The 17,099-nt window shown below is 34.5% G+C and overlaps 1 protein-coding gene across 3 annotated transcripts in view; it reads right to left on the bottom strand.

The window, feature by feature from the left end:
• The window catches only part of LUZP2 (leucine zipper protein 2), a 569,126-nt gene that overhangs the window by 322,620 nt on the left and 229,407 nt on the right, over positions 1-17,099 (bottom strand). For 2 of the 3 annotated variants that reach the window (XM_032241009.1, XM_032241010.1), the window contains exon 2: positions 1,147-1,264. In XM_032241009.1, the coding sequence (XP_032096900.1) occupies positions 1,147-1,264 (118 nt within the window). The remainder of the gene's footprint in view (positions 1-1,146; positions 1,265-17,099) is intronic. The other variant, XM_032241011.1, reaches the window with a different exon arrangement.

Genomic DNA, 17,099 nt, shown 5'->3' with positions numbered 1-17,099 from the left:
ATCCTGCTACCAGAACTCTGTGTCCTACTGGGTTGTGTATAATTTTTGTTGTTGTTGTTCTTGTTTCCATCTTCTCCACATGTAACACATCTTCTGGAACAAGAGCTTAGATGTTGACTTTAAATACTAGCTCTCTCCCTTAACTATCGGCATTATCGGCATGCTCTTAGTTTCTTAACTTTTCTCTAACTCTGTTTTTTTCACCTATAAAATATGACTAATAGTCTTCATGTGAACATTAAATAAAAATTGTAGAAAGAGCATCTAGCACTTGACCCTGAGGATGTTCAATCAGTCTCAGTGGTTACTAATACCACCACCACCCCATTATTATCATCTTAATGCGACTAGAAAGCTAAGGAGAAGAGTGTGGACAGAAGTAACTCCATATGGTTTAAAAACATGGTTCAGATCAGTAACTAATAGTCTCTGGAGCCAGATTACCTACATGTAAACTCTGGCTTCTCTTGTAACATTCAAAAATAACATAACTTTTCTAAACATTATCTCTCATGTGTAACAAGGGATATCACAATAGGATCTACTTCATAGATACAAGAATTAAACCATATAAAACATCAAAGCCTTCAGCATACAGAAGATAATAAATGCAATGTTTATTAAAATATTGTAATTTGTTATCAAGTGTTTATGAAACTATTTTTATCCTATATAGATATTTTTAAGATTTCAGTATGTTAAGACTTTTTTGCAGATGCCACTTGCTTTTTTAAGGTATTTATCTATGTTAGTAATGTGGTTTATTAAAGAATCTTTAGAGTTATCTTGTGGGGAACTTAAAATTCTCTTCTTGATATCATTCCTGTATTCATTTAACACTTGATCATAATTACTTTGTTATTTTATAATATGAAGAACACAGGGGTCAAACTGCTCATAGAAGATTGAGGAATTGATGGTTCTGTCAAATGGACAATTTTCTCATTTCTGTATTTGTAAACCACAGATTCCTAGACAATATTTCAAATGACATTTCCATTTAAAGTGCATATAATAGTAAGTAATAACTACCATGGTCAAGCCCAGAAACATATTAAAAACTGTTTTAAAATGCATGTTAATCCCCTCCGATAAATCAGATGACTGCTCATCCTTTACGACTAGGAAAATGAGTTTTCATCTCACCTGAAGATTGACTTTAATTCCATCAAGTTCTCTTGATGTCTTTGTCAGCTGACGAAGAATGGTGCTTCGTTCCTTAAAGACTTCTTTTAGCTGCTTTTCTAGCTCTTCATAGTCCTGTCTAACACAGAAAGAACAGGCATGAGAGTCCCCCAAATGGCTCCACTTGGCATCAGCCATAATCAGTAACACTCACGGTTTTAGTGAGTGTTTAGTGAAAGCTAGAGAAATTAAAACCTCATTTACTAAGATGGTTTTGTTGTCATGATTTCATGTAAAAGGGGAAAATTCAAAACCCAAACAGTTTTATGACAAAAGTTTCATTTTCCAGTGAGGACTATCAATGCTCCGGAGAGATTCCAGGACAATATTGTACCTCTTCTGCAGGTATAATATAGTTTAGCAGTTACCTCTTTGAAATAGTTTTCTTGATACCACACTTTTCCCCTCAGGTCCTTAAAATTTTACAGCAGGAAGTATATTTTGGAAGAACATATCTAATAGACATAGAGAGGGTCTGACATTGGGGGAACAAATTTTGGGGTGGAGCCAGAACATAAAGTGGGAGGCTTGCTTCTTCCCTGGTTTATAGAGAAGGCAGCCCACTGAAAAGGCAACACCTTCCAAACTTGGCTAAAAATTTATATTGCTATCAAAGAGGTATTGGTAGAAGCAAAATCTCTATGATAATCAGTGAAAAAATACAGGAATTACAGTGAATTTTGAACAAACTTGTTAACAAGCACCATGAAAGAAATACTTTATTATCTGTATCACACATATACACAGCCTTTTTTCCCCTATTTTTCTCATGTGATCTTCTCAAGAAGTTGAGAAAGACATTATTAAGTTACAACCCTACAGTCCTTCTTATTAAAAAAAAAAAAAAAGAATAAGCAAGTAGTGTGTGTGTGCACCTTTGTGTATATGTGTGTTTAGCAAGTGGGAGGTGGGTGGTTGGTAAGCAGGATGAGGAAATCGACAATTGCCAGTGCAGCCTAAAACTGTAACTGATCAGGGAAGGTTAATTAAAGTGATTAATTGGAGCACACAGAAAAGCTGCTAATCCAGGAAATACTTTCTGGAAAATAAATATAAAATAATAAGAGATACTTTGAAAGAGAAATAGAAATTAGTCACATGAAAAAGGAAAACGTGTAGATACTGATATAGCTTGACCCTAATCTCATTTTGAATTGTAGCTCCCATTGTTTCCATGTGTTGTGGGCGTGTACTGGTGGGAGATCATTGAATCCTGGAGGTGGTTTCCCCCATACTGTTAGCGTGGTAGTGAAAAGTCTCATGAGATCTGATGATTTTACAAAGGGTTTTCCCTTTGGCTGGGCTCTCATTCTCTCTTTCCTGCTGCATGCAAGACATGTCTTTCATGTTCTACAATGATTGTGAGTCCCCCCCAGCCACATAGAACTGTGAATCCATGAAACCTCTTTTTCTTTATAAATGATCCAGTCTTGAGTGCCTTTACCAGCAGCATGAAATGAACTCATACAAATACTAATGGAAATAAATGTTGAATTTTTCAAAAAGTGAATAAATGTCAAAAGGTTTGGAATTCTACGGAGGAGTTGGAGATTTGCTGCTGAAATGAGTTTGTGGACAGCATGGGCAAAAGTATGCAAGCCTGTTAAGTGATGATTAGGAGTTTGGGCATTATTTTGAGGACAAATGAAAGTAAATGAGAGGTTTTAAGCAGTAAATGACAAGGCCAGATTTATGTTTTGAAAAATTTTCATGGCTAAAATCTCAGGAGTGAATTGGAGGAGGGAAAAAACAAGTAAACAGGTGACTGCTAAGAAAGTTACCATTGCAATAATCCAGACAAAAGATTATAATGGCCTAACTAGAGCAGAAGCAGGGCAAACAGAGAAACTTGTATTGATTTCAGCAAAACATACGAAATTGAATTAATAGTATACTGTATCTCTGTGTGTATGTGTGTGTGTGTGTGTGTGTGTGTGTGTGTGTGTTTGCATTTAATTCTTTTGCCTGCATGTTGTGGACTAAGGGTGGGAAGGAGCTATTTAGTAATGATGCCATGTTTCTGGCTTAGGCAATTTTTGGACGCAGCCCTTCACTGAGAGGGATGTCAGGAAGAACTGTGTTTTAGTGAAAGAGGGGTTGACAAGTGCAATTGTAAAATTGTAGGAAAATGGCTCAAACTCTCTCAGCTTTAGTTGAGAATCTATGAAATATAACATTGAACTTACCCACATTTTTATGTGTTAAATTCAGTAATCTATGTAAAGCATTAAAGCTATAATAGGTAATTAATTGAAAATACATACATATATAATTTCTATTATTGTGAAATATGATGATTTATAGTTATTCTGCAGAAGTAGAAAGGAACTAGGTCTCCTAATGGCCTTAGTGATGATTAATAAATGCTTCTCATCTGAAATAGACTTCTATTACAATTCTTTGATTTTTTTTTCTCATTTGCTAAATGTAGGTCTCTAGGACTCTTCACATTCTTCTCATTAAAAGGAAATTGGAATGGCCCATTGCTAGGAACCACAATATTTCTCGCTGGCCTTGTAAATTTCACTGATGAACAGTAATCAACCAGCAATCAGACAATTATTAATGCCCCAGCTTTCTATTCAGTCTCACTGGAAAGTTAGATAATAAATGGCAAGGCAGATTTTTATTTTCTTCCAATTTTATAGTCTTAAATTTATGCCCCAGTTTGTTTCTTCTGAGCAATAAACACATCTCCAAAATCATCTTAAGTGACCATAATACATCATAACAGTAGATTATATGTATTGACTGCATGTTATGTGCAAGATGGTGTTACACATGTCATTTCATTTACTCATCAGAACAAATTCATGAGAAAAGGACTATTTTTAACCTTATTTTACAAGTAAAGGACTTGAGTCACGAGGGTAGTAAATAACTTGTAAGGACATGCTATTAAGAAAGGAGTATATCAGTCAATCTCCAAAGTGTAATATCTTAACAACTATTTTGAAAAAAACATACTGACTTGGCCATGACTTTATCACAGTTAAATGTTCACTCTTTCCTTCAAGAACTTATATTACATCCTTCTTCTCTATTACACATATAAGTTTTTAGTGTTGACTTTATTTATTGTATTTATTTTTAATTAAATTATAAATAGCATTTCCTTTTTTATAATATATAACATCTTTTAATTCATTCTTCATATTTGATTTTCAAATAATGTTACAAGGAAAAAAGAACCAATGTAAATCACTCTATTTTCTGGTACATACATTGGGAACCATGAAGAGGATATAATTTATCAGGAAAATATTGGCAGAATTGTTAATCACAGCACCACTTTAGAGTTAAACATTTAAGGTCCTTATGTAAGAGGAAACCAATTACATTGTAGAAGTAACCATACTGGAAGTATTGGCTAACATTTTACTAGATTTTCTTGCATTTACAAATGATTGCATATTTATCTTCTAATAATTTTTTCTTGCATACATGAAAAGCAAATCTGACCCTCCTATACTCATGGTTCTGAACTGGCTTTATATGTCTTGCAGCACTTTCCATGTATATATATATATGTTGCTGCCCATTTTGGTTGTACTTGAATATATTTTTATCACTGAGACTTTATGGTGTTTCCAATTTTTCTTTCTCTCTTAAAAAGTAATAAGTATATATATATGGTCACAGATAGAATTCCCTGAGTACTTCTGTGATACATGTTTCAAAAAGTGTAAATATTGCACTAAAAGTTAACATGTTAATTTGAGGGGGGAGGGGTGGGAGGTCTGGCTTCAGTGCCTGTATCTTGTATTTATTTTTCTATATTTTTAATTTTTTGTGGGTATTTAGCAGGTGCATGTATTTATGGGGTACATGAGATATTTTGTGTTAGTTTTGATATCTGCTGGTAAATTGCCTCTCAGCTATTCTAGCCTATAATTCTATTAGTATATTCTGATGTTCTTCACACCTTCAGTGAACTAGACATTGTATTCTCTCCCTATTTTTAAAAAGAACATTTGCTAATGGCATGAGTGAAAAGTGATACCTTCTTTCAGATATAATTTGAATTTACTTTATTAGAGATACACTATATTTTCATAATGCTATTACTTGTATTTCTTCCTCTATGAATTATCTGTTTATGTCTTTTGCTCATTTAAATTTTGAGTTAGTCTTACCATATTAGTTTTCTAGGGCTTTCACAACAAAGTAACTAAGACAGGGTAACTCAAACAATAGATATTTGGTCTCACAATTCTGGAGTCTAGAAATCCAAATCAAGTTGTTGGTAGGGCTGGTTTCTTGTGAGGGCTGTGAGAGAAGGATCTGTCTCAGTCCTCTCTCATTAGCTTGCAGAAGGCTGTCTTTTCCTTACGTCTCTTCACATCATCTTCCTTCCATATGTATCTCTGCATCTGAATTCCCCCTTTACATAAGAACACTAATCATATTGGTTTAGAGTCTGCCCTCACGACCTTATTTTAACTTTATTACCTCTGCAGAACCTATCTCCAAATGAAGTTACATTGAAGACACTAGAGATTAGGACTTCAACACGTGAATTTTGGGGCATATACCCCAGCTCATTACATTTATGTAATTTATTTGGAAGACTCTTATCCACTATGCATTTTAGTTCATTGTCATTATATGGAATGGGTATTTACATTTACCCCTCTCCAATTTCTTTTAAATAATTTATATAGATAAATCTTTTTCTTCATGGTATCTGGATTATTCTTAAACAGGTTTCTCTAACCATTGTTATTTGAAAGTTTCTGTATACTTATAAAAATGTATCAGTTGTTAATTATTATTAAACTACCCAATTGATTTTTTTATCTACGAATATACATATATACAAATATATATGTATAGTGGCCGGGTACAATGGCTCATGCCTGTAATCCCAGCACTTTGGGAGGCTGAGGCGGGCAGATCATGAGGTCAGGAGATTGAGACCATCCTGGCTAACACAGTAAAACCCTGCCTTTACTAAAAATACAAAAAACAATTAGCAGGGTGTGGTGGCACACGCCTATAGTCCTAGCTACTCTGGAGGCTGAGGCAGGAGAATCACTTGAACATGGGAGGCAGAGGTTGCAGTGAACCAATATCAAACCACTGCATTCCAGCCTGGGTGTCAGAGCGAGACTCCCTCTCAGAACAACAACAACAACAAATATATACATATACGTATGTGTACAGTAAGAGTGGGGACTATAACTTAAATATGGATAGCCAGTTGTCCTAACATGATTGGATACAATACTCGCCCTGCTGATTTTAAAATAAAAATGGCACTTTTTCATTTAACAAGTTATTTTTACTAAATGTCTTTAAATCCTTTATTCGGATTTATTGATAATTTGCTGTCTTCATAACATATGATGATTTGATTATTAAAACTGTGTACAACATTTTGATACTTCTTAGATTTATCACCCTATTGTTTTTGTTCATAGCTTCACTGGCAAATATTCTCTTTTGTTTCTTCTGAATGAATTTTAGAATGAGCATGTCAATTTTCTGAAAATTCCTGGAGGGAATTTAATTGAAATTGCCTTCAAGTTATAATTATATGTAGGGAAATAGATAACAATCACACATCTTTCCACCCAGAAACATACTCTCATTTATTATGCTAGTACTTTTTTATAATTCAGAAATTCTTTTTTTAAAATTTATTTATTTATTTATTTATTTTAAAGATGGGGTTTCACCATGATGATCAGGCTGGTCTTGTCTTTTTTTAAAAAATTATTTTATTATACTCTAGATTCTGGGGTACATGTGCGGATCATGCAGAATTATTGCATAGGTACACATAGGGCAATGTGGTTTGCTGTCTCCATCCCCTATCACCTACATCTGGCATTTCTGCCAATGTTATCCCTCCCTGACCTCTCCACCCCCTGCTGTCTCTCCTTTGCCCCCCTCGAAAGACCACAGTGTGTGATGCTCCCCTCCCTGTGTCCATGTGTTCTCATCATTCAACACCCACCTATGAGTGAGAACATGCAGTGTTTGGTTTTCTATTCTTGTGTCAGTTTGCTGAGAATGATGGTTTCCAGATTCATCCTTGTACGAAGGACACGAACTCATCATTTTTTTTATGGCTGCATGGTATTGCATGGTGTATATTTGCCACATTTTCCTCATCCAGTCAATCATAGATGGGCATTTGGGTTGGTTCCAGGTCTTTGCTATTGTAAACAGTGCCGCTGTGAACATATGTGTGCGTGTTTCTTTATAATAGAATGATTGACAATCCTTTGGATATATACCCAGTAATGGGATTGCTGGGCCAAATGGAATTTCTATTTCTAGATTCTTGAGGAAGCGCCACACTGTCTTCCACAATGGTTGTACTATTTACACTCCCACCAAAGAGTGTAAAAATGTTGAAATTCTTTATACCCATTTTTTGCTAGACTTATTGCTATCATTGTGATGGGTTTCTCCATCTAATTAAGTAGCTATTGCTAGTCATTCTTAAAGTTACTGTCTATAAGTCAATTTTGATTCCAGATACCTCATTAAACATCTTTATTAGTTGTTATAGTTACTCAGGTTATTCTGCTGGTTTTTAAAGTGGCAGCAATAACTTATTTGAATTTACCAATCATCTTTTTTTCTAATAGCTATAATTTTATTGCTTTTTGTTTACTAATCATATTGCCTAAGACATCCAAAAGGACGTTGAATAGAAGAAGTGACAGAATACCTTCTATCTTGTCCTTAACTTTAATTAATTAATTAATCAGTTAATTGATTTTTTGAGACAGAGTCTGGCTTTGTTACCCAGGCTGGAATACAGTGGCGTGATCTTGGCTCACTGCACCCTCTGCCTCTTGGGCTCAAACCATCCTCCCACCTCAGCCTCCTGAGTAGTTGGAACTACAGACACACACCACCACTGCCAGCTAATTTTTTTCTATTCTTGATAGAGATGGGGTTTCACCATATTACCCAGGCTGATCTCAAACTCCTGAGCTCAATCCATCTGCCTGCCTTGGCCTCCTAAAATGCTGGAATCACAGGTGAGAGCCACCATGCCCGACTTGTCCTTGACTTTAACATAAAAGGATTATGCTTCATCATTGAGTAGAATATTAGTTGTAATTTTAAACTGATACTATTCTTCTTAGTCCATTGTTTTCATATATAAATTTTATTAAAATACAACACTCATGCAGAAAAACAAAAATCCTAAAGACACGCTTGAAGTATTGCAAACCAAAGGTATCAGAAATTTAAGAGATAGAAAACTAACTTTAGAAGCTTTTCTTTGACTGTACCCATTCATTACCTTTACCCTACTCCCAAAATATAACCAATATTCAGATTTCTATGACTTACAACTGTTTGCTTATGTTTGAAATTTATATACACATAAATGATACACATCAAACGTCTGTTTGATTTGTTTAATATGATATCAAGTTTGTAAACGTTTTTCATATTTTATAAAAAGGTTAATTTTTATTTATTCTTATTTATTTATTTTTCAGAGATAGGGTCTTTCTCTGTCACATGGGCTAGAGTGCAATGGTGTAATCATAGCCTCGAACTCCTGAGCTCAAGCCATCCTCTCACCTCAACTTCCCGAGTAGCTGGGACTATAGGCCCACATCACCACACAGAAAATTTTTTATAATTGTTTGTAGAGATGGGGTCTCATGATGTTTCCCAGCAGGGTCTTGAACTCTGGGCCTCAAACAATTCTCCTGCCTCAGCCCCCCAAAATGATGGGATTATAGGCATGAGCCACCATGTCCAGACAGTTTATTAATTTTTAACACTGCATACTATAGTGGTGAATAACTGTACAGCAAGCTGTCTTTTCTAGTGTTGATAGACACTAGTGTCTTTTTCCACTTTTTGACTGTTATAAGTAAATTCATTGTAATGCTGCAATGAATATTTCATATGCTTTGTGGTTAACATAAAAACACATTTATGCTGGGCATACATCTAAGAATGGAATTGCTTCATCATACAGCATGCATATGTTCTACTTTAGCAAAGAACAGCCAAAAAATATTCCAAATCATTTGCAATAAGAGAGGTAGAGAATTCCAGTTGCTTCATATTCTTATCCACACTGGTGTTATTAGTACTTGTTTTTAATTCAGTAACTTTAGTAGTGGTATATGTGTCTCATTTTAGATATAATTTGAATTTTCCTGGTTGGTGGCTTATAAAGGGAGCACGTTACTAAAGGTGATATTTATATATCCTTTATAAAATGCTTTTTCATGACTTATGCCCTTTTTTTATTAGTTTGCACATTGCTTATTATTGATTTATGGGAGGTATTTATACATTCCACACATAAGCCCTTTTACAATAAATTTATTGAAATGTAATTTCCTATTTCACTGCTTAAATTTTCAATCTCTCCCTCTCTTTTCTTTTTTTTCTTTTTTTAAGATGGGGTCTCACTGCATTGCCCAGGCTGGAGTGCAGTGGCATGATATCAGTTCGCCACAACCTCCACATCCTGGGTTCAAGCAATTCTCCTGCCTCAGTCTTGCAAGTAGCTGGGATTTCAGGTGTGCACCCCTGTGCCCAGCTAATTTTTGTATTTTTAGTAGAGATGGGGTTTCACCATGCTGGACAGGCTGGTCTAGAAACTCCTGACCTCAACTGATCTGCCCACTTTGGCCTCCCAAAGTTCTGGGATTACAAGCATGAGCCACTGTGCCTGTGCCTGAATTTTCAATCTCTTAATGGTATCTTTTAATGAAGAGTTGTTGATAATACAAATATTGATATGGTTTGGCTGTGTCCCCTCCCAAATCTCATCTTGAATTGTAACTCCCATGATTCCCACATGGCGTGAGAGGAATAGGGTAGGATGTGGTTGAATTATGGAGGCAGGTTTTTCCCATGCTGTTCTCGTGATAGTGACTGGGTCTTGTGAGATCTGATGGATCTCTCTCTTTTTGCCTGCTGCCATCCATGTAAGACATGACTTGCTCCTCCTTGCCTTCCACAATGATTGTGAGGCCTCCCCAACCCAGGGAACTGTAAGTCCACTAAACACTTTTTCCTGTATAAATTACACAGTCTAGGGTATCTCTTTATCAGTAGCCTGAAAATGGACTAACACAAATGTAGACGAAATTAATATTTATATCAGGATTTGTCCTTTTAGGCCTAATTTAAGAAATGTAAGTTGGCTTACTATATTTTCTAGGAGCCTATGTATTAAGTAATTAGTTAATTTACTTATTTCACTTTTCACATTTTAGATCTGCAAACAACCTGGAATTGTTTTTTTCTGTATTGCATCAGAACATATAATTAAATCCCAATATTTTGCAGTGCCAATTTTTATAAATAAATTTTCTAAATAAAATGATGTCTGTTTCTATATTATTTAATTGATCAAAGAGATCTATTTGTTTAGCCTTTTGTTACTGTCACTGTTTGTTTATTTCAGCTTTATAAAACTATATAGATATCCAACAGTCTAAACTTTTAAATTTTGTTATTTCTTCAAGATTTTCTTGCCTATTTATGGTTGAATGCATTCTATATACATTCTAGAATTGGTTTGTCAATTTCAACAAGATAAAATCATGTTTGGGTTTTAGGTGACTACACTGACATTTTAAAAATGTTGAGTTTTCTGCTTCATAAACATTCTATATGCTATAATTTATTTAGAGATTGTAACATTTTGTCTTAATAGTATTGTATAGTGTTCAGTGCACAATCGCTTTGTGTATCACTTATATTTAGAATCTTTTGAATTTTCTATACACACAATTATTCTTTCTGCAAGAATGATGGATTTTCTTTTATATCCTAATTTATTATCAAGAGTTAAAAACCTGCTCCATAGTGTTTAACAGAATTCATAATATAAACATCTTTGTCTTATTCCAGATTGTAGGAGAAAGAGCTTTCAATATTTCACCCCAAACATGGTATTTTCTATTGAATTTTTGTAGTAAATATTATTATTTTTTCTTTTATGTTATCAGATGGAAAATGTTCCTTTTCTAGTTTCTTAATCATTTAATTTTAATCATAAATAAAATTTGATGTTATAAAATGTTGTTTTCTTCGTTGTGGTAGGTGTTATTATTTGCTTACAATTCCTTTCTTCCCTCTTACATTTACTACAGTGTAAATATAAGCAGAATAGAAATCCCTATGCTACTCATTTGGTCATGTGACACTCCAAAGGCATGATAATGGACATGACTAATCAGAGACTTTAAAAGCTGTTTATGTTATCTTTCTTAGCTTCTTGTTCTCATGCTAATGGCCATGTAAAATGATAACCTGAGAAAATTGCTTCAACTTCGGCACCTTCAAAACGTAAATAAAGAGAACAGATCTGAATTTGATCCATACTCTGAAGCAGAAACACTAGCAGTAAGCTCCCATCATGAGCTTGAAAAATAAGTGCGCATTTTTGTGAGTCATTAGGCTTTTGGAGCAATTTGTAATGTAGTATCAGTAGAGCAAAAATTTGTCTAATAAATGTATTTGTTCAAGTGATCACATACATTTTTCTTTTATACTATTAATGTACTGCATTGCATTGATCCATCTCACATATATGATTAATGATCACATTAAATTAATCTCACATCAAAATAAATAATTTCATGTATAGTTCTGCTAAATTTAGTTTGCTAATATTTTGTTTATGATTTTTACATTTATTTTCATAGAAAAAATCATTTGTAAATGTCTCATATCCTTCTAAAGCTTGGTATCCAATTTATGCTTGGCTCATGAAACAAATTGGGTAGTAGTTCCTTTTTTCCTGTTATCTGAAATAATTTGCATAAGACTGGTAACCTTTCTTCCTTGAATGAGGAGAATTCACGACTAAAATAGTATGACCTGCAATTTCCTTTGTGGAAAATTGTTTAGTCAATGCTTTAATAAAGATGTAAATATTTAAATATTCTAATTGTTCCCATTTCAATGCCAATAAATTAAATAATTTTTAAGAATTTGTCTATTTTATTGTCATTTATTTACTTCATCATTCTATGTGCTAGTCTGAGCATAGCTGGGCCACTCACTTGATTGGGCTTGTTCTTGAATTTGTGATCTTTTGTTGGTCAGCCAGTGACCCCACTTCCATGACTGACCTGCTGTCAGTTCAGCAGTGGAAGCAACTGGATCATTTATCTCACTTTATCAGCAAGCTAGCCTACAATGGATCATATACGAGTTTGTAAGGGATCTAAGAAAATTCACAGAGGTCAGGGAATATTTTTCATGTTTAGACTGAGATTTAGAATAACATCCTTTCTACCATATAGTATTGGTTACAAAGCAAGTCACAAGTTTAGGCCAGATTCAAGAGTCAGAGAAATATACTTCACTTTTTGATGAAAAAAGCTTCAAAGTCATAAAGTAAGTATACACAGATCTAAGCAGAAAAGTTATGGGCATATTTGCAAACAATGTACTACATAGTGCCAAATGCTGAGTTAACTTCTCTATATTTTATTTCTGGGAGATCGGCCGTTTGAGTACTTTCTACCTGATGCATTGATAGTTCTCCAATGCCTTAAAAGGAATTATTATTGTGAATTATGACCAATTTTTCTGTTGCCTTCAGCAGGAAGATTGGTCAGCAGTAAGACTGACAAGTTTGTTCAATTTCATTAAAGATGGGCGTTTTGGGGCCATGATTTAGCTAATTATTTTCTTTAGCTATCAAAGATAAACATTTGCTCAATTCAATCCCATCTCTTCTCCAATCCTAAATAATTAACACTTTTATTTGACTCTACCCAATCTTATTATCCTACTTCAGGTTCTAACTATTTGAACGTTTATGTAAGAGCAACATATTAATTGATTTTTTTTTTTTACTTTTCTAATCAATTTAATGCAAATTACATTTTTTAACTTAAAATTCTAACTGGATCAACTTACAGTTCAAAAAATCAGTAGGCCAAGACCATCTGCACTCAGGCTTGAATCTATCTTTATTATCCTTCAGTTTCATTTGTTAAGCTTCCATCTATTTCCTCTTATATATCCTGTGCTCAATTATCAAAGATAATTTCTTGAAAATATTTAAATGTGTTTTGTCTATTTTAATTCCTGTGAATAAACTGGATCTAAGATTAAAATGAATTCCCTGAGGAATCGTTTGTTTAAATACTTCCTAGTATATGAGAACTTCAACACACCATCGTACTCTTTATAATCTTAACTCTTGGTTTCACAGCACAAAATCTCCAAATATGTCAAGTCAGTCTCTTCAATCCTTATTTTTCTGCCAAGGTATTCTATATTCTCCATCTCTCTTTAAAACTTTCTAGTATTATAATAGTATATTATTTATGTGTGTGTCTAACCACAAAATTGAACTCTTTGCAGAAATGTTGTTTGATACTAGCACCGTGTTTTGTACTGATAATGTTGAACTGTATCTGAGCCCTGTGCTTCTGGAAATCACCAATGGTTAAGAAATTCCAGCAATGGTTAAGAATTCTTAAATGTTTCCAAAAATGCAGTACTGCAAAATACTGTCCTTGCCGTATAACTTAGATAAGATTGATGGATGACATCCTTATTTACCTGTGATAGTGTCACTCACAGACATTCCAAATTCCCAATCTTTGTCTCATAAATAATTAGCTAAACTTTTGCTTTGCTGAGTAATCTGCACAAAAGGACTGCTAGCTCGATTTGACCAAGAGGTCAAGCTTTTTGGTCTAGTTTCTCTCCTTCTCTCAGGTCTGTGAAGGCTGTCTCACCTTGGGTTTCGACAAGCATTACGAACTTAACCAAGTACTGGAACACGGAACATGACCTTAACAACCATTCTGAGATCAGCTTTTACACAATTAGTTAATTAGCTTATGGTGTAAAACATCTCCTGTTCAATTGTTTGGTGACACAACCTGCTCACTCTTTTCCCCACACCCAGTTCTTGATAGCCCTGTTTTCTTTCTCTCCACAAAGGAAAGCCTTTACTCTAAAATGCTGAAAGATTGTCTGGTTGAATTGTTCTTTCTACTGCAATAGCTTTTTGAATAAATCATTTTCTTACTTAAGACTACATTATGACAGATTGAATAAAGAAAATGTGATACATAAACACCATAGAATACTATGCGGTCATAAAAAAGAATGAGATAATATCTTTTATGCGAACATGGATGGAGCTGGAGGCTACTGTCCTTAACAAACTAACACAGGAACAGACAACCAAATAGCATATGCTCTCATTTATAAGTGGGAGCTAAATGATGAGAACTCATGAACACAAAGAAGGGAACAACAGATGCTTGGGTCTACTGGAGAGTGGAGGAAGGGATGAGGAAGAGGAATAGAAAAGATAACTATTGGGCACTCATACCTGGGTAATGAAATAATCTGTACAACAACCCCCCATGGCATGAGTTCACCTATGTAACAAACCTCCACATGTACCACTGAACCTGAAAGTTTTTTTAAATTAAAAAAAAAAAAGACTACATTGTTTTTGTTTGATAGCACATTGTGAGATCCTTAATAACTGTAGGTTAGCTGAATAAATTTTCACTACTAGACTTTGCTTGAATGGTTACATCAGCCTAGAATTCCTTTACCTACTCTGTTTATCAGTCTAGTCGGAAAAAGTACTTCATTTCACTTTTTCCATGAAATCTCCTCCTAGAACTATAAAGTTCATGCTTCTTCTTAATACGCATTTCATATATATATATTCCACTTCTTTATTTTATAATTAATCATTAGTTTATTTAATTGTTGCACAACAGCCTTTATAGATTTTTGAAAGCAGGCACTTCTTCATTTTTTCTAGTAATTATTATGATTATTATTATTTAATTTTGTTTCGAGATGGAGTCTTGCTCTGTAGCCCAGGCTAGAGTGCAGTGGAGCGATCTTGGCTCACTGCAACCTCCGCCTTCCTGGTTCAAGTGACTCTCTTGCCTCAGCCTTCTTAGTAGTTGAGATTACAGGTGCCCGTCATCACAGCCAGTTAATTTTGTATTTTTAGTAGAGATGGGATTTGACCAAGTTGGCCAGGTTGGTCTCAAACTCCTGACCTCAGGTGATCTACTTGCCTAGGCCTCCCAAAGTGCTGGGATTACAGGCATGAGCCACCTCCCCCAGCCTCTAGTAATTATTATTTAATTTGATATTTACATCAACCTTGTTTGGACGAGCAGAAGTGTTGACAAATAGGCTCCTGTATCCTGTGACTTATCCTCCTCATTCTTGGAACATTTCCTGACTCTTTTCACTCCTTTGATGTCTGTCCTGCCATAATCAATATTTCTAACTGTTTATTTTAAATGCAGATACAAAGGACTCAATGATGCTTATTATGAAGTAGTCTTCCAATGTTTAAATTTCATCTTCATTGCTTTTGTTTTTTGTTTTTAATGAAAATATTCTCCAAGAGTATATTGAATGCCTTCTTTGAATAGAAATTTCATAAAATTCAAAGCTCTGGAGTAGTGCCATGATATCTCAAGATCTGGTTTTCCCAAAGAAATAGAGTAACAATAACAATAATTGTAGAAACACAAACTGCCCTTTAGCCTATCTTCGACATTTCTGTTTACTTTTAAATAATCATTTATTATAGCAGGCATAACTATAGCTTCATTTTACTTTTTATTTTTAAACAGTAATATATAATGTATACAAGTATATATATCAGACATGTGGTAGAAATTTTACAATATCATTTAATTATCATAATCATTCAGAAATATAAGTGTTATAGACATTCTACAAGCAAGAAAGTAGAGATTCATAATTTAAGTAATTTTTCCAAAGACAGATAGTAAACCATGAAAATAGTCTTCAACACTAGATATTATTGATGAAAAAATACTAGATTATGTAGTCCTATAAACAATGAACTAGTACATATTTTATTGGATCCTCCTATATGTAGGGCTCTTTGAAAAAAAAATAATGTTTGTATATATATATAAACATTAGCAATGAATTATCACTAATCAAATGGCTTGAAATACGTAATATAAAACAAAGATTGAAATGAGGATAATATGTGACAATGTGACTAGAGTAAGACAGAAGAAATCACCTTCAAGTTAAAGTCACAGAAAATTTCATGGAAGAAAAATCTTTGTGTTGGGCCTTGAATGAGGCATAGGATGAATAAATGTAGTAAAGGGGAAAGGAAGTCTAAGCACAGGTGACAGTATAAGTAATAACAATGTAGATGTAAAAATGCTGTGCTCTGCCACGCACGGTGGCTCACACCTGTAATCCCAGCATTTTGGGAGGCCGAGGCGGGCAGATCATGAGGTCAAGAGATTGAGACCAATCTGGCTAATATGGTGAAATCCTGTCTCTACAGAAAATGCAAAAATTAGCTGGACATGGTGGCTTGTGCCTGTAGTCTCAGCTACTTGGGAGGCTGAGGCAGGAGAATCACTTGAACCCGAGAGGTGTAGATTGCAGTGAGCCAAGATTGCACCACTGCACTTCAGCCTGGCAACAGAGCAAGACTCTGTCTCAAAAAAAAAAAAATAAATAAAATAAAAAATAAAAGGTGCTGTGTTCACGTGGCTTATATAAATCAGCAAGCAATGTTGTCTAAGTTGCATATAGGATACTCCCTGAGCTCTCCTAAGTAAGGTAAAATCTGGAGAATTTGGTGAGGTTCAAATTATCAAAACTCTTGAAGGACATAGTCAGAAATTTGAATTACTTACTATAGAATATAAATTTCTCTATGAATTGCTCTTCACCAACAAAGATATACTTAGAAACACACCCGCACGCACGCACGCACACACGCACTCACACATGCAGGCACGCACGCACACACGCACGCAGGCGCTATCGCTGTTCCTTGGATTTGATACTATATTCTGCAGATGCCCAAGGGCCTTATATAAAATGACTAGTATTTGCACATAATTTATGCATATGTCTTTTCTTCAAACACTTACTCTATTGATTACACATCA

Source organism: Sapajus apella, unplaced genomic scaffold, assembly GCF_009761245.1.
Source record: "Sapajus apella isolate SASKATOON/1434 unplaced genomic scaffold, GSC_monkey_1.0 scaffold47, whole genome shotgun sequence".
NCBI lineage: Eukaryota > Metazoa > Chordata > Mammalia > Primates > Cebidae > Sapajus > Sapajus apella.
This window is presented reverse-complemented; position numbering and strand designations above follow the sequence as displayed.